Genomic DNA, 20,038 nt, shown 5'->3' on the forward strand with positions numbered 1-20,038 from the left:
ACTACATAACATACTAAGTGAGTAGTGAAGCTGTCACCTCCCTGGCTTTTACAATAAGGTGACCATATAATTTATTATTCAAACTGAGACGTTTCTGAGAGTGAAAAGGGGCACAATTATTAATTATGCCTGGTAAGAGGCATAAAATGGATTATGCCCAGACAACGTAGAATATATGGGTATCCTTATTTAATAGTAACTTCATCACCAAAGAATCTGGCTAACTTTAATATATACCAATTGATAATGCATATTCAGACAGAACTTCAATTCTTCTAAAAGTGATAAAGCAGAGTGAAAAATCAGATTTTAATCCTTGTGCTAACCAACTTATATGTTTCTGATTTTTAATAAAGTATTCAATTATGACCAGTTACTTTACAAAGACTAATTCTTACCTAGCCAACCTCAAAGTGCCTTACTTAAACATTTCCTAAATGATCTGAGGAAGAGGGGCAGAAGTATCTGAACGTACTTGTTGGGGTATTTGCGGAAGATATCCCTGATGACAACAATCGCCTCTTGGACCACATAATTTACTTTGGTTTGGATGAGATCAAGCAATGTGCTTACACAGCGCTCTGCAGATTGCTGCAAAGAGGAACATAATGAGAAGTCAGATGATCTATCCAATAACACAACCTCAACATAAAAAATATTTTTTTGGAACATTCAGGTGTATCAACTAAACTAGACTAAAAGATGAGGCACTTAATTTGACCACACTATACTAGAGGCTGGGTTATCTGATGGAGATATACAGAAGTTCTAGATATACTCCAAATTTGACTCATTACAAGAAACAGTTCAAGTGAAAAAAATCATCTTGGATAGCCAGGATGACAGAAATGAGAAGAAAGCATAAGTCAAGGTAGAAGGAAAGAATAAGAATGAAAGAATAAGCCAAGCGAAGAGGTCTTTATCTGAAGTTCATGAATGAGCACAGACAGAAGGCATCTTTAAACCTCTTGAAATGAAACTGCCAAATTTCATTTGTGCACACAAGCATATTTTCCTGGGAGAAGGTTTACAGTTTTCATTATATTTTCAAAGTTCTCTGTGACTCAAAAAACTCTAAGAAAAATTTGCCATCTTCTGGGCTATATAACTGCAAGTCTATGGCCTTAGATAAACTGCAATTTTCCACAGCCTATGTTTCATCTATAAAATAGAATTTAATCTATTAGTCTTTTATTAATGAAGGGAATATGGAAGAATACAAGTGACAAAACTAATGTATTGAAACAATAAGTCATAGTTTTTAAAAGGGTTCCAGAAGAGAGATCCTAAAAACCAAGGACTGATTTATCATATATTACAATGTATTATGATGGGTCATTCCATTATATGCCTCCTGATAAGATGCAACAGGAAATTCACAGCAGCATCTAAGAGGTATTCTTGCCAAAAACACTGAATATGAATATTACCAAGCCTCTAGATTTAATTTTCTAAAGGGGATGAAGGAATGAGATAAACAACATCACTAAAATACTATCAGCCAAATCTAGATTCTGCAAAATTCTACAAGCCTAATGAGCTAGTCCTTTCAATAAATGGCACCCAAATAAATAAGTAAAGACTTAAGAGACATATTAACCAAATGCAATGTATAGCTAGCTCTTGTTTAGATTTTGATTTGAACACGGCAACTGTAAGAAGATATTTAGACACGATTAGGGAAAACTGAACATGGACTAGGTATTTAATGAGATTAAGAGTTACCGTTTGTTGAGTGCGGTAACGATATCATGACAATTTTTTTTTAGAGGACCTTATCTATTAGATATACACATTGGACTACTCTAATAAGATCATATCTGAGATCTGCATTAAAATATAACAGTAACCCACTCCCTTGAAGGGGGAGGGAGAGGGAGAAGATCAAATGGGAACAGCAATGTGTTGATATTTGTTCAAGATGGATGGTGGGTATATGAGAGCTCATTAATCAATTTTACCTTAGTGTATACCTAAAAATTTCTGTAATAAAATCTTTTAAAGGTACTATAATTTAAACCATTCCAAGCAATATAACGAAAACAAAATTGCATCTTGAGGTTATTTATATGAGGTCATATATATGACGATTCTGTTCTCTTTTATTATTGTAGTTTTCCCATTTTTGAATTCTATTTTATTCATTTTCAACTAGTTATTTCCTGTGCTGTTATTACAACAGCAAAACAGTTGGGAAATTTTAAATATAAAAGTTATGATAAATTATAAAGCATGTAAGGGTTAAATTATCAAATTAGATAGTACAAATAAAGTACTCAGCATTAAGGCTTGATAGAAAGCTAACATTTACTGAACCCTTAGTTTCATTATTATAATAAAGATAAACAAAAGGCCATCTCCCATGATTCATCAATATTCAAAAACAATTAAGTCTAGGATAGTAATTTTCAAGCAAATTGTCATCTCACCTATATTGCTTTTGATTAAATTTTAAAAACACCATTAAAGCAGTATGGCAGAGGAACAAAAGTAAATATCCAATCATTGTATATACAAAGTAAGTCCAGAAACAGAGAAAGGCATATAGACATATAAAATTTAGTATATGATAAAGGCAACATTTCATAACAGTAAGGAAAGGATGAATTGTTCTGGTGTTTGATCTCCACACTCTTATCTTTAACCAAACCATTGCCATTAAAGTAGAAAATAAAAGTGAATTTTATATAACTTTGAAGTGAAGCACAATTTTCTAGGTGGTCCACTAAAGATATCATTGGGAGAGGGACTTCCCTGATGGCTCAGTGGTTAAGAATCCACCTGCCAATGCAGGGGACACGGGTTCGAGCCCTGGTCCGGGAAGATCGCACATGCCACAGAGCAACTAAGCCCGTGACCACAACTACTGAGCCTGCGCTCTAGAGCCCGCGAGCCAAAACTACTGAGCCTGCACGCCCCAACTACTGAAGCCCAAGCACCTAGAGCCTATGCTCTGCAACAAGAGAAGCCACCGCAAGGAGAAGCCCGCGCACTGCGACGAAGAGTAGCCCCCACTCTCCGCAACTAGAGAAGGCCCACACGTAGCAACGAAGACCCAATGCAGCCCCAAATAAATAAATAAATAAATTTATTATTTTTTTAAAAAAAGATACCATTGAGAGAAAATGGATAGAACTCACTACATAAGGAAATGCAAACTCCTATGCATCAAGAAGTCAAATGAAATCAAAAGGAAAATAATTGGGAAAATAACTATTAATGAAATGAAGGGGTATTAAATGAATTAATACCTTTAATTAATTATAAAAAACTTTAAAAAATCAATGTGGAAAAGATAACACATTGAAAAAAGATACACATGCCATGAAAAAGCAATTCCAAATGGCTAAGCGTAATGAAAAAAATGTCACCTCAACTAGAGATCAAAGATTTAGCTACAAGGATCCTCCTTATAACCATTATTTGGAAAAAGAGCAGAAACAACTTTAAGGTCCATACAGGAAGGGAAAGGCTAAATAATTATGAAGCAATCACACAGTATGTCTACAAACCACTAAAAATGATGTAAAATATTATCAGTAACATGGGAAAATGTCCATGTATAATAAGCAAAAAAAGCAGACTACAAAACATAATAGCATTTGTAGAATGATCTCGTTTTTGTAAAAAACACACCTGTTTATGGAGGACTATGTAAACAAAGACTTAAAATCATGTCCACATCATCTCTGGAAGGGTAGAACAGGGGTAGGAGAAAGCAGAGTGTTCTACTTTTAACTTGTCTTTTTTAATAATTTTATGTAGTAAATACATATGCTTTTTGTTTGCATAAGACGTAAGTCAGTACCTTATCTTGAGCTACAAAAATGAGAAATGGTAAACACCAAAGAACAGAAGAGTGGGAAGTGAGGAATACCTTAACTTAGTGACTTAATCTCTCTCAAACAAAACCAAACATATAAATAAGTCTCGCAAACAAAATCATTTTATTTGTAAGAAAAGGAGGGCAGGGGTTTATTTCCTCCTTAAAGAAACAGGTATACACTGTAATATATACAGCTTTAAATCTGTCAATCATACCTCAATAAAGCTGGAGGTGGGGTGGAGAGTAAAATCTATTAAAAAAAACAACCAAACAAAAAAGAATAGGCAAAAGTTACTGAAAAAACAGTACTATGAAATTGCTTTTTCAGTGTTATTTATTGACTCAATGGCTTATGCTTAATCTTTAACCTAACCAACTTAATATGATAAAATTATACATTTTTTTCACCTCAGGATACTTAAAGCAACAAGGAAACACCTGTACTTACAGTCATGATAAAAAACAACTCCAACTCTTAACACCCAAATTTTACAATAGGCCCTGTTACCTTAGCTAAGCACTACACTAAAATTCTTTTTTTCTCATCTGTAATATCTTTGAAACCAACTACACATTAAAAAAGGGTCAGATGCCCTGAGAGAAAAGCAGCAGCTCAGTCTGGAAGCTACAGAGAAAGGCTATTACAATTCCCTCGCTGGTTCTTGCCCTTGTCCCATGGATACGTTAGTTAAAAACAGGCAATCACTGCCTCTCCTGCCCCAACAACTGTGTCTGGACTAGGCAACTCTTTCCAACTAATAATTTTCATGATTTAACCAGTTCTAAGAAAAGTTCTTAGGCAAATCCAGGTAACTGGAGATAAGAGAACACTATCTAAAAGGCAGGATTCTTGAAGGCTGATCTTAAGCTTCCAAAGGAAGTTCATTCCTCACACACACATATTCCCACCAGGGCACCCTGAATCAAAGGAAGAAGTGAGAGCCACCAGTTCATCTCTTCCAGAAGATGATGGATAACTTTTCCAGTTAGTCACAACAGACGGTACTAACAGCCGCTAGGAATCTAGATGCTTTGAGAACACTTTCTAGTAATTCCAGGGATAGAAAAATCTCTTTAACTTTGGAATGAGACTCTTTGCAAGAGCACTGTCAGAGAGGTTAGTAAGACAATGACATTCTGGCAGTGAAAAGCACAAAATGACTCTTCTGCTACCAAAATAGCTCTGAAAATTGTCTGCATTAATACCATAAGCAGGTGGCTATTCCACAATGAGAAAAGAAAAAGAAAAAAGTTAAGTAGTGGTGGTAAGTTAAGAAGTGTGGTAGTTAAAAAAAAGATGTAACACATCAAGATCCAATAAACAGATTTTCCCATTTCTCAAATGGAGAAGCAGAAGTATATATTAAGTATGTGAAGCAACTGAGCTGGCAGAACCAGAAGTAGAAACCAGGATTAATTGACTTCTTGCTATAACAACTAGTCTACTAAATGATTTATCAGTGGTAACTATATGAAGCAGCATTCAGTAAATAAAAACAAGGAAGGCCAATTAGGAATTTGGCTTTCAGAGACACTTCTCTGAAACAGCATCTGTTTCCTTCTGTTCCTGTGAAGCACTGGTCATACTGTACAAATTATTTTAGTAACTATCCTTGTGAAATCATATGGTCCAATCTGACTCAAAGTAGAACTGTAGGAACTTCCCTGGTGGTGCAGGGGTTAAGAATCCGCCTGCCAATGCAGGGGACACGGGTTGGAGCCCTGGTCCAGGAAGATCCCACATACGGTGAAGCAAATAAGCCTGTGCACCACAACTACTGAGCCTGTGCTCTAGAGCCCACAAGCCACAACTACTGAGGCTGCGTGCTGCAACTACTGAGGCTCGTGCGCCTAGAGCCCGTGCTCTGCCACAAGAGAAGCCACCGAAATGAGAAGCCCCCATGCACCTCAACGAAGAGTAGCCCCCACTCACCGCGACTAGAGAAAGCCCATGCGCAGCAATGAAGACCCAACGCAGCCAATAAATAAATAATTAAATAAAATGTCAAAAGAAAAAAAAAGCAGAATTGCACATAGTCAAGTAGTAAGAACAAATATGGAGCTCTGAATCCACAATATCTTTGTGAACAGAAGCCATCATTAATTGCAGCAAACTTCTGAATGAGGAAAAACAATAGAGGCTTGGTAACTGATGAAGCAGTGCATTGTAAGTTGTAGCCCTTAATACCTACTGGAAGGCTGCAACCAAGCTAGAACCAATCTGCCCTCTAAGACCACAGAGAAGCTCTTCAAGAGGACTTCCAAGTAAAGATCAACTCCCTGCCCTAAAGCAGAAACCTGCTAGTCAACAGTCCTGCCTATGTGCACAGAAGTCCTGACAACTTTTCTGTCATCTCATTTTTAATATAAATAGGCAGCAATTTACTGTAAGTATGGTATACACTTCAATTAAAAAATCATATATAAACATGCAACCATCACCATAAAATGCTCCAGATAGTCAAATTCAAACTGCAGAAACAAAACCAAAAACTGTAACTCACATCACAAGAGATTTAAGAAACTATTGCAACCACAAAAAAAGGAATGCTATGAAAAAGTACCCATAACAAGAAACAGCAATGAAGGGAGGCTGTATGGAAAGACGGCTGTGCAGAAGACAAGAAAGCAACCACTCAGACTGGAGTAAGGACTGGAAGGACAGAGGACTGGAAGAGAGAAGGGTCTAGAACAAAAGAAAAGTTTTATTAATTTGATATTATGCTTGAAAAGCTGGAAGAAGATAGGAGTGCAATGAAGGCACAATGAAATTTAAAAAAAAAAGGCCATTATAAACTACAGAAAAAACAAAAGCCTTTATAAGAAAGAAAACGCAATCATTTGATTGTGTAGGCTCTACATATTTACAGGCATAATACGCACAGCAAGCTTTGCAAGACTCTAGTTGATAGAACAAGAAACAAAGGTATATTATCTCAATTTACAAAGATAATACAGGAACAAAAACCTCATGATATAACTATACAGGGGATCTATACAGAACGGTAGAAGTAGAAGTGATGGAGTATATGAACCAAGTTGCTTCTCTCATAGCGGAAAGTTAATAAGCGATGTCTACAATTGGTAAATCAATAAATAGTAGCATAAGGATATTAGAGATATGGAAGTAATCAAAATAACTAAAACTAGGAACAGAGTTAAACATGATTCCCTCCGGAAAGAGACGGACCAGGGACAGCTGTTTTTCATTAAAAATTCTTTAATATTTTAACAATGTGCTTTATTTTGATAAACTTAAAAATGTAAGGAAAGAGGTGAAGAGAATACCCATAGTCCCACAACGTGATCACAACTACCACGGGACACTTGCCTCCACCTTGATGGCACACCGTCCAATGGCCCGCACAGCTTTGCGCACAAAGTCGACATCCACCTCTGTGGCATATTCCTTCAGTTCTGCCAAAACCTGTTAAAAATCCATGAAGTGAACAATCATTAAGGATTCTCCAACAGCAATTTCATGGCCTAGATTTTTCTGAAGGCCAGATCTTAAGATCTAAGTTATTAGATCTTAACTTGAATCTACTTTAAGTCTGACCTGAGCAATGTTGGCTTGGGATGCCAAACGAATCATGATGTCCAATTTCTCTAGTTTCACATAGATGGGATCGTTGTACTTCACAAAGAAAACTTTGATCTCCTGCTTCAAGATTTCAGGCCTGTGGTACACAGAAACACAAGATAAGTAAGGTGAGGCATATATTGTTATACCCTTCTGAGTCTGCATTAATACCTAACCTGTGCTTCTCTGCTCTCCATTCACACACTCCACTCCAGGGGAAAAAAACTCACAAACTTCCTCTACACCCCTCTAACCAGATCCATCTGGCAGACTATTTTTATCCTTTTTAAGGAGTAAAATATATATTGCCAAGAAGAATCACTGGAAGAACAACAACCTGATCTAAATTACAGCCTGAACCATATTAAGCACACATTAGCTATCATACAACTAAGAGTTCCTTCAGAAAAGGAACTAAACTGTAGAGCAACACCAGGCATTCATTGTAGGAACACTCTAAAATCAACTGTTAGCCTCCTGACCCTGGGCAAGTTGCTCTACCATACAGTATTTTCATTTCCATACATTAAACAGAGTTTTAACACAGTCCTCTTTAATAATGTTATTAAGTTTAATTCAAAATTACAAACACTTTAATCACCAATTCATTTTTTCCCAACCTTTTCTGGACGATTAAGTTGATGTTCCTCAGGGCGACGTACTGCACCTCTGGCTCCCCAGACAGCAAAGTGACAAGTGGAGGGGCCAACTTCTTCAGCAGCATATTGTAGTAGTCAGAGTCCTTGGGTAACAACTCTAGAAATTTCATTAGGACTTTTACTGCTGAAAGCACCACTGCTGAGTTGGCATGAGATAGCCGAGGAGTTACCCGCTCACAGATACTGAGGACAGAAAATGAAAATTAGTACCTTAAATTATAATTTCTTTGCTCAATCCAATCTATAATCCAATCTATAAAGAAATTAGAAAATCAGTTAGAAAAGTCAAAACTCCATACATAGGTAAATTTGGGATCTAACACTGCAGACGCCTCAATCCCAGCAAACTACAAACAGAGCAGGGATATCAGAAGACTTTAGGAAACCAGCAATAAGGGATGTTCAAACTGGAAGGGAACTAGCCAATACCCAAAACACCTGAAGCTCACACCATTTACCTTCCTATTTTATAGTCCTCTCTGTCTCCCCATATTATGTAAGGGCTCCCTGCCTCACAGCCCATTTCTCCTCAGCCTATAGGAAGTCAAATTAAGCATTCTGAGAGTTATTTCATAGTGAGAGATATCAACCAACTGTGGCTGAAGTTTCACTGTAAGATGCAGAAGGAGATGGGCTGACAGGGAAAACCACCCAACCTCTTGCATTCAGCCTAATAGGGAATCTCGGGAAGGGTGTTTGTTTGTTTGTTTTTAATAACACACCACCACTGCAATACTCTCTCAACCTCATCCCCTTCTCCTAGTCCCTGCCACCTACACTTAAATGTCTCATAAAATATAGAATATTTAGTTATCCATTGAGGGTTCTTCAGAAATTAACCTAATTTTGATAGCTCTTAGGCAACGTGAGTGGCTAGCTGACTCAGTTAAGGACACAAGGTAAGTAAGCTGTGTTTCTCTCCCTTCCTCCTGTATCTACTTGGCTGACTCCCTGACCTCCTTTAGGTATTTATACAAATGCTACTTTCTCAGGGAGACCTTTCCTGATCACCCAGCATATTTGTTAGATCTCTTCCTTACTTTATCTTTCTTGTTAGCACTTACCATCATCTGACCTATTATATGCTGTATTACATATACATATTATATATACTTCTGCCCTATCCCTCAGAATAAGTGTTCCATAAGAGCTATGATTTTTGTCTGTCCACTGCTATATCCTCAGAGCCTAGAACAATGCCTGGCATACAGCATGGGCTCAATAAATACTTGCTGAGTGAATGAGTAAGTGTGAGATGTCAATGACCAAGAGAAAATAAAATTGTATGTAAAGTTCTTTCCAGAAGATATTTGTACTTTCAGCGATGGAAAGAAACTATCAGGGTGAGCTTTGGTTAAATCCAGAGGGAACAATTTCCCAGACGAGTGAAGAGCACTTACATTATAGTAGCTCGAGCTTTAGCCGGGCAAGGAAGGTTTCTATCTACCATAATTAAAATGAAGAGGCAGGGCTTCCCTGGTGGCGCAGTGGTTGAGAGTCTGCCTACCGATGCAGGGGACACGGGTTTGTGCCCCGGTCCAGGAAGATCCCACATGCCGCAGAGCGGCTGGGTCCGTGAGCCATGGCCGCTGAGCCTGCGCGTCCGGAGCCTGTGCTCCGCAACGGGAGAGGCCACAGCGATGAGAGGCCCACGTACCACAAAAAATAAATAAATAAATAAATAAAATAAAATGAAGAGCCAACAATTCTTCAGAATTATTTTGCCTAGTACAGTGCCTATATACACAAAATGCTCAATAAAAACTGATGATACCTCCGATTCTGTAAACTAAAATGTATGTATGTGTATGTGAAATTTAGTAGTCAGTATCTGATAGTCAAAGAAAATCTGCAACACTAAAGTGGTAGAGAGCTGAGCAGAACAATCCAGGTGTGCCTTCCAAAATCTTCTCCAAATTCAGACTGATGTGATTCCTATATCTAACGGAAGACATCATACATTTTGCTGGCTCCAACACAGTTTCTCTAGTACTAATTATAGGTATAAGGCAGCTCAATAACTAGTATCAAGCCACTTACTATGTATCTAAAAGAACGAAAATTTTGTTACTACAGTGAGAGACGCTCAAAAAACCTTTGCCAAATGGCTAGGAATTGCTGTATGGGAGATGTGAGACCATGATGAGGGAGAGTTTTTCAGAGGGTTGTAACTATACTGTTCAAAGAAGAAATGAAAAATACACATCTCCTCTTAGGAAGAGCTATTTTTTGCATGGTTTACTCTACCACCTAAAATGTTCCTAAATACATTGAGAAAATACCACAGGATAGCAATATATATCCCATAAGCCACTGATTTTCTCAATGTAACAGACCCTTATTCTAATACAGACTTACTAGAAATTACTGAACCAGGCAAGACTCCTAGATACTATCCAGAAAAACAGACTGACCTCTGAGCCTCCCGGTCATCTTTAGGGTTGTAATTAGACAGGCAGTCCAGGATGAAAATCTGGCCCCATTCGGTGCACTCATTCAGGGCTGTCAGTAGCTTATTAATGTTCTGTGGATTCAGATCGAGTAAGTTGCTGTTTGGGTGAGATTCACTGATTTCAGATAATGCTGCTACAGCATTAGCCACCACCTGGGAAAGAAGCAGATATGACCTTGATTTGTCAAGAACAGTACAACTATTTCTCTGGATCACTTCACAGATCTCAACCCATAACCGTTCCTGAACATTTTACGCAGTCAGCTAGAAAGAGATATACTGCTTTCAAAACGTATAATAAACCACCAATGATGGCATATATAGCTTCCTCATGGTCAGGCAACACAGAATTAAAACAATTCACATATTAGCAGATAGTCCCTCATGACTTACTATTAAAACAATAATAATTTTAATAGTAGTCAACACTATCAGTAGAATTAAGACACATGAACAGCTGTAAAAGAAGTGAAGGTCAGGGACTTCCCTGGTGGTCCAGTGGTTAAGACTCGTGCTTCCACTGCAGGGGGGCGTTGGCTCGATCCCTGGTTGGAGAACTAAGATCCCACATGCCTTGCAGGCAAAACAAAACAAAAAACACAAAACAGTGAAGTTTAAATATGAAACATGTACATTAGGCAATGGAAAGAAAAATCTAGGCCAAACAATTTTATAGGTGTATGGGTGTGCATGTACTGGGGGGTGGGGAGATGATACTTCAGGTGTCAATCACAACTTAAGTCTCAGAGTAAGAAAATGTGACCTTGAAACCATAGTTCACTGTAACATGATGTTGGGAAAGCACATAATCTCCGTGAAATTCAATTTCCTCATCTGAAAATGGGATAATTTAATCCACCTCACAGATTAGCTTTAGTTTGAGGATAAAATCAGATGACTTATGTGTAAGTGCTTTCTACAAAGCCTTATACAAAGTTAAGGTGGCAATATTACCATAATTCATCAAGACTAAGTTGCACAGTTTTTCATATTAACATCTCTGAAGTTGGGATATATTTACTAATCAACAGCATGTCAGTTTAATAGGAGGTATTTTTCTTTCTATGTAATATAGGAAATAATAATGCATCTTAGAATCAATGAAATATAGTATATCAAATGTATCCTTAACTCAGGCAGTATGATAAATGAAAAATTGCTACCAAATATAAGAAAGTACACTTGTATCCTGACTTACAGACCCAGAAATCCATACTAGCTGCAAGAAAAAAAAGTGGACACTTTATCAAAATTACAGATTATGTCTAATTTAACTAAGAAATCTACAACCAATGAATGTTTAAAGTAATTTTAAGATTATAAAGACACCCAAAAATAAACAAAATAGACAAAAAACTATAGCTCTGTACAAATGAATTTAAAACCACATTTTGCAGTGAGGCTCTCAGCTGTCGCTAAATATTAGCACAGTAAGGCTATATATAAATATTCTGTAAGCATAAAGAGATGCAATAGGTAGCAGCTTCATTAATTATGTATATTGAAAAGATTCTCAGAAATGTCAACTCATTTTTAGTTCTGACTGAAGTCCCTGTTAAAAGCTTGAGAAACTAAGAGCTGTATGATTATCCTTTTGCTAGCAAGAGAAGAAACATAATGGTTACAGTTTAGCTACTGATTTTAATATCCATATCACTTGGGTACTCCGCAGATTATCCCAGTATATGATTTTACCTAGAAGATAAATTCTAGAGAATATGGTTTTTTAAATCAAATAATACATTCATGACAGTATCCATTAACTAAGATAATGATGCCACAAATGGAATCGCCTTCAGTTATAACTTAGTGATCAGGACAAAAAATTCCAAGATGAAAAAAAATCAAAGGTTCACTTGGTAAGTATGATTATGGATATAATATTCTATTGTTATTAAGACAAATCGAGAAGGATTATCTAGTTCACCTATCACATGATAGCATGCATGAGGTTCTTTCCTGACTTAATTTTTCTTTGCCAACCACACCATCAAGCATGGCCTTTAGTAAAAATTAAAAAGCATGAAAAGTGAAACAATAATCTCCATCATCTCAGTGCTTTACATGCAGGGAAAAGGTACTGTGTTTCCCCTGTATAATACAATTAATACACTGGATTACAGGATAAAGGATCAAAATGTCACACTGGAAGAACAAATGCCTGTTTTCCTCTCTTGCTGCCAACACATGCCCAGTCTTGGTTACCAGTTTGTCCAAAACAAATGTCCTGTCACAACTTACCATTTCTGCCAGTCAAATTTTTTTAATGTTAAAAAAAATTAAATATGAGGTCTGTTAACAGGAAATGTTGAACAGAATGAACAATTAGAATTCCTCTGCTAACATCACAGGTAACTGGAAATTAAACCAAGTATATAATGCAGCTAATGAAGTATATGTTCTGGTGGTAAAACAGGCAATTTTCACTTACTATCACATTAAAACAAGAAAAGAAACAGGGAAAAGTAAATCTAATTAAAAGATCCAGAGAGATCAGATTATATGATTATGTTTAGAAAAGTCTGCATGGGGAAAAAAGATCACTGCCAAATGGTCACTGAGCCAATGACTGACCAGAGGAGATACACCCCCAATAACAAAACTCTACTGCTATTCCTCTAAAATTCCTTCTATTCTACCTTTCCACTTTCATCTCCTAATCTTCACATTCATACTGCTAAGTTTTCAGAAATATACTGAGTGAGCCCATAAAGAGCTGCTTAGAGTTCTCCTGGTCAGTAAGCCATGCTTCTCTCACTCTAATGGAAACTCAAAATGAGCACCGAATCTCAAGCAGGCAAAGACTGACTTCAAGACAGCAGCTGGGTAGCTGGGGTATACAGGACAACTCACCTGTCTCTGTGTTTCTTTGGAATTTTGTATAGAATGTAGTACATATATTATCTGTTTGTAAAAATAAACTTTAAAAAATAATGGATTGAAACATGATTTACTTCCTCTTCCCTGAGAGTTTTCTCCAAACAATAATTCATTATCAAAAGAAAAAATCTGACTCTTGCAGTAACTGCCCTGGTCTACTAGTGTATTAAAACAAAGGTTATGTCTCTTTCTCTTGTACCATCACTTTGAATCTGAACTAAGACTAACATGCATAACATTTTCCCCCCTAGAAAACTGGCAGTTCTTTTAGGAAACACTGCCATGAAGAGAACAATGGCCTTTTAATTATAATCTCGGAAAAACTGGAGTTCCCAAGAAAGAAAGGGGTTTCTAAAGGAAGTTTTGCTTTAAAAATGGATTTATAAATAGGGTTTAAGTGAGTTTTCTCAGCACACTGGTTGAGTTACAAAAAGCTGGCATCTAGGCTACAAAGGAACATATCCCATAGCATCAAAAAAAATTTTTTTTAAATTCATCTTGCCTCCCAATTATGGTAAATTCTGTTCTTTGGAAGATTGCAATGAAACATTCCTCCTCCCCATCCCACCCCTACCCCCTGTAGACCTAATATAATATGTATACTTTACAGATACAGATATTAAACACAAACATATACATACATACAGAAGTATGCGTGCACGTGTGTGTGTAAAATCACACTCAATATTAGACAAATTTTTCTCTGCCCTAACTACAGACTCCCCTTCAATTTGACAGTTCACTGTGGACCCTTGGAGTCTGCTGATTTTTTTTTTAACATAAGCAGTTTGTGTTCTGACTTACTTTATACTATGCCTAATAGAATTGGACAAAGAGATAAAAGACAATAATAGCTAAAACTTACTGAACACTTACTATGCCATCTACCTTCCCAGCAACTCTAAGGTAGTTGCTATCAAAATCCACCTATTACAGATAAGGAAATAGGCTTTAAAAATGAATTTATAAATAGGATTAGAGAAATTCAGTGACTTGCTTAGCCAACAAAGCTGGAAAGGGAAAATGCTTGAATACAAACTCAAGGCCTGGGGCTTCCCGGGTGGCGCAGTGGTTGGGAGTCCGCCTGCCGATGCAGGGACACGGGTTCGTGCCCCGGTCTGGGAGGATCCCTGAGCCATGGCCGCTGGGCCTGCGCATCTGGAGCCTGTGCTCCGCAGCGGGAGAGGCCACAACAGCGAAAGGCCCGTGTACCGCAAAAAAAAAAAAAAAGAAACAAACTCAAGGCCTGTATCTGATTCTAGTGTCTGAGTGCTAATCACTCTGCCGCCTGCATTTATAGAAGTTCCAAGAGCTGTGAACTTCAAATGGGGGAAAGGGAAAGAATCGGAGCTGGGGAGAATAATATAATCAAAACATTATTTCCAGGCAGATTTATACAAGGAGAAAAATGTATTCTCCTACTTTATATATTTCAGAGATAATCACATCCTAGCAGCACTTCAAAGAGGCAAGATTTACTATCCAGCTATAAAATCTGATTTATAAGCTACCCCTGTCTCATATGCAGCAATTCTGAGGACATAAATTTGACATTACTTTTTTTATTTTTATTTTTTTGGCTGCGCCCTGCGGCTTGCGGGATCTTCTTCCCTGCAAGTGGAGTCTTAACCACTGGACCACCAGGGAAGTCCCAGACCTCATTTTTTTTTTTTTTTTAAGGAGCAAGCTGGAGTGGTGGGTATGATTAAAATAAAAATGATCCTGCAAAAAAAGAACTCTAGAAGGAAATCTAGATATACATTGGGAGTAGAGTATCACAGACAGAAGCTCCTTTAGGAGAAATCTCTCACACATTTCCCTGTCCCTTTGAATGATCTCTCTAATTTCACTCATTTTCATAGCCTCAGAACCCAAGAAAGATAGCACTTCCCAATATAGTGACTTCCTCCTATTAACTATATTTAGAAGACTTTCATTTCTAGCAATGACCTTCAAGGTCACACACTCTGAACAAACACTTCAATTTTCCCACTCAATTTACAATCGCTTTGGCTGCTGCCCCGGAAGACCTGAATAAATTGAACGCAGTAGAATAACTGACCAAAACTATTATAATGGAAAATAAAGGTGATTTGCATACTTTTATCCTCTTGAAAATCAGCAACGGTTCAGAATCTCACTTTCTTCTTTATGGAGTTGCCTCAAATAACACGTTAAAGCACAGGGCATTTATTCTAAGCATGTTTCAGTCATTATCATCTCCTTAAGAATAAAATGACTGGACTTCCCTGGTGGCGCAGTGGTTAAGAATCCGCCTGCCAATGCAGGAGACACGGGTTCGATCCCTGGTCCGGGAAGATCCCACATGCTGCAGAGCAACTAAGCCCATGCGCCACAGCTACTGAGCCTGTGCTCTAGAGCTCTCGAGCCACAACTACTGAGCCCGTGTGCTGCAACTACTGAAGCCCACGCACCGCAACTACTGAGCCCACATGCCACAACTGCTGAAGTCCCCGTGCCTAGAGCCCATGCTCCGCAACAAGAGAAGCCACTGCAATGAGAAGCCCACGCACCGCAACGAAGAGTAGCCCCCGCTCGCCGCAACTAGAGAAAGCCTGCGTGCAGCAACGAAGACCTAACGCAGCCAATATAAATAAATAAATAAAAATTTTAAAATGCATTATTTAAAAAAAAAGAATACAATGACTATACGGTACCAGTTAATTTTACAGTCATGCTTTAATCCAAGACACTGTCCAGACTGCCAACTAATAATATGCTGACTACATGTGACATTCTGTAATGTTCCGTTTTTTTCCCCATCTTCTTTCCCAGAATGAGGAAGCTAAGTGAACACATCTACCTAGTGGAGTCAACACATCCCATTACAGCAAGAAAGTCTGAATATCTGGTAACAAGTAAGATTTAAAAATTAGACTCAATAAAACTCATTACTTACTTAAGGGGCTTACATAAGTAGCTTAAGATGTGTTTTGATGAAATGCGAATATTCACAAAGCTAAAACACTACAAATAAATATCTACAAATGGACAAAAGGCACTCCTAAGAAGCCAAGAGTTACTTGGCACACCAGCCCTAAATCACACAAAAGCATGCTGCAACATGAACAAAACAAAACATTTATTATCACACCATTATCTCCCTTTTGAGAGTAAGTAATCCCCTGCCAAATTAGAGCCTTGAGATCATTTTAAAAGGGACACTAAGAAATGAATAAGCCGTGATCTTTCGGTACACTACTGAATTACTATGTACAACAGATCCAGTTTTCAGGAAGTTGCCTACGAAAACTGCTTTAGGCATATCCTTGAACAATTATCTTTTAAAAGTAATCCTGCAATGATGTGTTAAGTAATATTGTAAATAGATTTACTTCATTTGTGGATAAGCTGCCCTCAGAATCACCCTAAAAAATAATGCCTGGCTTTAAATAATGTATACAAAAGAATTAAATATTTTGGGGACTTCCCTGGTGACACAGCGGTTAAGAATCCACCTGCCAATGCAGGGGACATGGGTTTGACCCCTGGTCCGGGAAGGTCCCACATGCCGTGGAGCAACTAAGCCCGTGTGCCACAACTACTGAGCCTACGCTCTAGAGCCTGCATGCCATAACTACTGAAACCCGTGAGCCTAGAGCCCCGTGCTCTGCAACAAGAGAAGCCAATGCAATGAGAAACCCGCACACCGCAAGGAAGAGTAGCCCCCACTCACCGCAACTGGAGAAAGCCCACACACAGCAACGAAGACACAACACAGTGAAAAATAAATAAAATAAAACTATAAAAAATAATAAAAACAGCTTAATTTAAAAAAAGAATTAAATTCCTTTAAAAAATAAATTTTCCGTTGAAATATTAACCCTTCTAAAATCACTAATAACCAGCACCACGATCACTATACAATAAAGAAACCTTTGTTGTTATTAAGGGCTTACTCTATACCAGGTTCACTATTAAGTGCTTTGCAAGCCCTCTTTTATTTTTCACAACGTTCCAATGATAGAGGCACTGTTTATAATCTCCATTTTGTAGACGAGGATACTGAGATGTTCAGGGAGACCACCAAGCTAAGAATGGCAGACCAGGATACAAATCCAAGTCTGGTTGGTTTCAGAGCCTGAGTTTTAACCCTCATGTGTTAGTACTGGAGTGGAAAAAAAAAAAAAGTTCACAGTTACAAAGCACTTTTCTGTTTTTGAGATACCTTCATGAAGAGTGAGTCAACTCTTTATAAAAGGAAGTGATTAAATGCAATTTGGTATGCTGGACTGAATCCTGGAATAGCAAAAGGATATTTGTGTTGAAACAGGTGAAATAAAGTCTGTACTTCAGTTTATAGTAATGTACCAATGCCAATTTCTTAGTTTTGACAAAGGTACCATGGTTATGTAAGATGTTAACATTAAGTAAAACTGTGTGAAGATAGGTATATGAGAACTTTCTGTATGGTCTTTGCAACTTTTCTCTAAATCTAAAAACCCGCCCCCAAAATGAGATTTAAAAAAAACCCAAAAACGTAAGTTAGTGATAACTGATAAAATGAAAACTGATGATTAAAATTCCTAAGGTGAGAATACACATAAAAAGATCTCCACAGAGTTTATCATAAAGGAAAACAAAAATTGTTTCCTTCCTCTGCAAGAATTTAAAAACCGAAAAGCACTGAGATGGGCACTTGCCCTTATAACAGAGCAGCCTCCAATGATTCCACTTACTCAACACTCTGATCCTGCAGAAATTACCAGCAACTCATCTTTTAGTACCAAATACAACATTACTTACTTGGGGCATCCAGACACAGACTGAGTGAACATGTTACCTCCTACATCATTCTTACCCAGTGCCTACCACATACTGACACTCTCACACATGCCTAAAATTCTACCAGCTCTGGTACTCCTTTATGGACGCTGGGCATGAAGAGCATCATGCATTTCTAATTTCGCTTCTATATAATATTTTAATTTTATAACTATTCTCCTATTTATTGATATATATTTAGGGATAACAGAATTCATATAATTGAAGTACTAAATTAAATGAGGTCATTAATAAATGATTTAACGTTGCCCACGAGGACAACAAACATATTCTGACAAAAATCCTTCTCAAATTTACAAAGTGATCTAGAGAGACTTCAGTTTTTCAACATTTATCATCTCAGACAGACAGCAAACCACCACAAACCTTCTAAAGTCTAACTAGAAATTACAATAATCAGAAAGTACGTCACGTTAGATCTGTTTCTCAAGAATAGCTGTCAGTTATTAAGCATTTACTATATGTCAGGCATTATTTAAGTTTTTAAAACAAATTAGTCCTTCATGTTGTTGTAGGGGGCTCCCTGTGCACTGCAGGATGTTTAAAGTATCCTTGAACTCTACCTACTAGATGCCAGTAGCAACCTTCCCATCAGTTGTGACAACCAAAAGTGTTTCCTGACAATGCCAACTGTCTCCCAGGAAGCAAAATCGTCCCCAGTTGAGAACCACTGTCATAATCTCACGTGGCTTCTACATGCTGGCTAGCACATGGATAAAATACATACCTTTTCTGAGAAAAAAAAATGTTACTTTTCATAAAACAGCTTTCCAAAATAAGTTCATATTAAAAGAAGCTGGCAGTTTAACTAGAACCGTTGCTAAAGGCCATACCGGGCCAAGTTCTGAGAGCATGCTGCTTGTGCAGAAAAACCCTCAACAAACGAAAATATGTTTCTGGGGTTGTTTTTGTTTTGTTTTGTTTAACTAATTCAGTAGTCTGTGCTTTGGCAGACAGGATAGAGCAATGGAAGAAGGGCATTCCCAGGGGCAGTTCTCAGAGTGATGGTAGAACTCAGAAGGCTTAGAAGACAAGATCAAAGGGGCTAAGGCGCTGAGCCAAAGGATTTAGGAGACCTGAGCTCACAAACAAAAAGCAAAGTACATGTGGTGGGGCTGTCAAGAGAGTCTCTGGAGTGGCAGATTCTGGTGTAAACATTAACTGAAGTTGGAATACCTCAAAATGCCTCTAAGAGAGAAAAGGAAAACTGCAGTAAGGAGGGAAAATCCTAATGCATGGGCAAAAGCTAGAGAATTACCACTATCACCCAAAAGTGTATCTTTCTTGCAAACGTCAATTTAGTGAGACAGAATTCTCAAAACTCTGATTATTTGTGAAGAAATCATAGGAGCTATTTTCCTCTCGTGCCAAAGTGCTTCCTCATTCTGAATACGTTTACTTTCAAAATAATGGACTAATAAATCTGTGTCTGGAAATAAGTTTAGCTTTAATTCCCTCAGAAAGATTTTACCATATGAACCTGTATAGCTATCAAAGGGGTCAGAACCCTTTAAATTAATATTGTAGCAATAATGTTAACCTTTGCCTAATGTCTACTTCATAATCATGGCAGCAGCAGCCATCATTTCATGAACTCTCATAAGCCAGGCACTTTCACAGATGCTTTTTATGCAACAGTTCAATTAATACTCCTAACGACTCTCTAAGTTGGTACCTCTCACTCTACAGAAGAGGAAACAGACTCAGGGAGGTTAACCTAGGACTTAACAGTGAGAATTTTTTTACTTCAAACTATCTTTTCTCTTTCAAATAGTATTTCATGGAAAGTCAGTTTTAACTAAAGTATAAAATGGTAGAAACAACTGCAGGAA

The 20,038-nt window shown here is 37.6% G+C and overlaps 1 protein-coding gene across 7 annotated transcripts in view; it reads right to left on the minus strand.

The window, feature by feature from the left end:
- AP2B1 (adaptor related protein complex 2 subunit beta 1) overlaps window positions 1–20,038 on the minus strand; it is a 117,711-nt gene that overhangs the window by 75,711 nt on the left and 21,962 nt on the right. For all 7 annotated transcript variants that reach the window (XM_060135578.1, XM_060135581.1, XM_060135576.1 and 4 more), the window contains 5 exons: window positions 10,483–10,673; window positions 8,030–8,251; window positions 7,386–7,506; window positions 7,158–7,253; window positions 476–591 (listed from right to left, as the gene is read on the minus strand). In XM_060135578.1, coding sequence (XP_059991561.1) covers window positions 476–591; window positions 7,158–7,253; window positions 7,386–7,506; window positions 8,030–8,251; window positions 10,483–10,673 — 746 coding nt within the window. The remainder of the gene's footprint in view (window positions 1–475; window positions 592–7,157; window positions 7,254–7,385; window positions 7,507–8,029; window positions 8,252–10,482; window positions 10,674–20,038) is intronic.

This window comes from Lagenorhynchus albirostris, chromosome 20 (genome assembly GCF_949774975.1).
Source record: "Lagenorhynchus albirostris chromosome 20, mLagAlb1.1, whole genome shotgun sequence".
NCBI classification, from domain to species: domain Eukaryota; kingdom Metazoa; phylum Chordata; class Mammalia; order Artiodactyla; family Delphinidae; genus Lagenorhynchus; species Lagenorhynchus albirostris.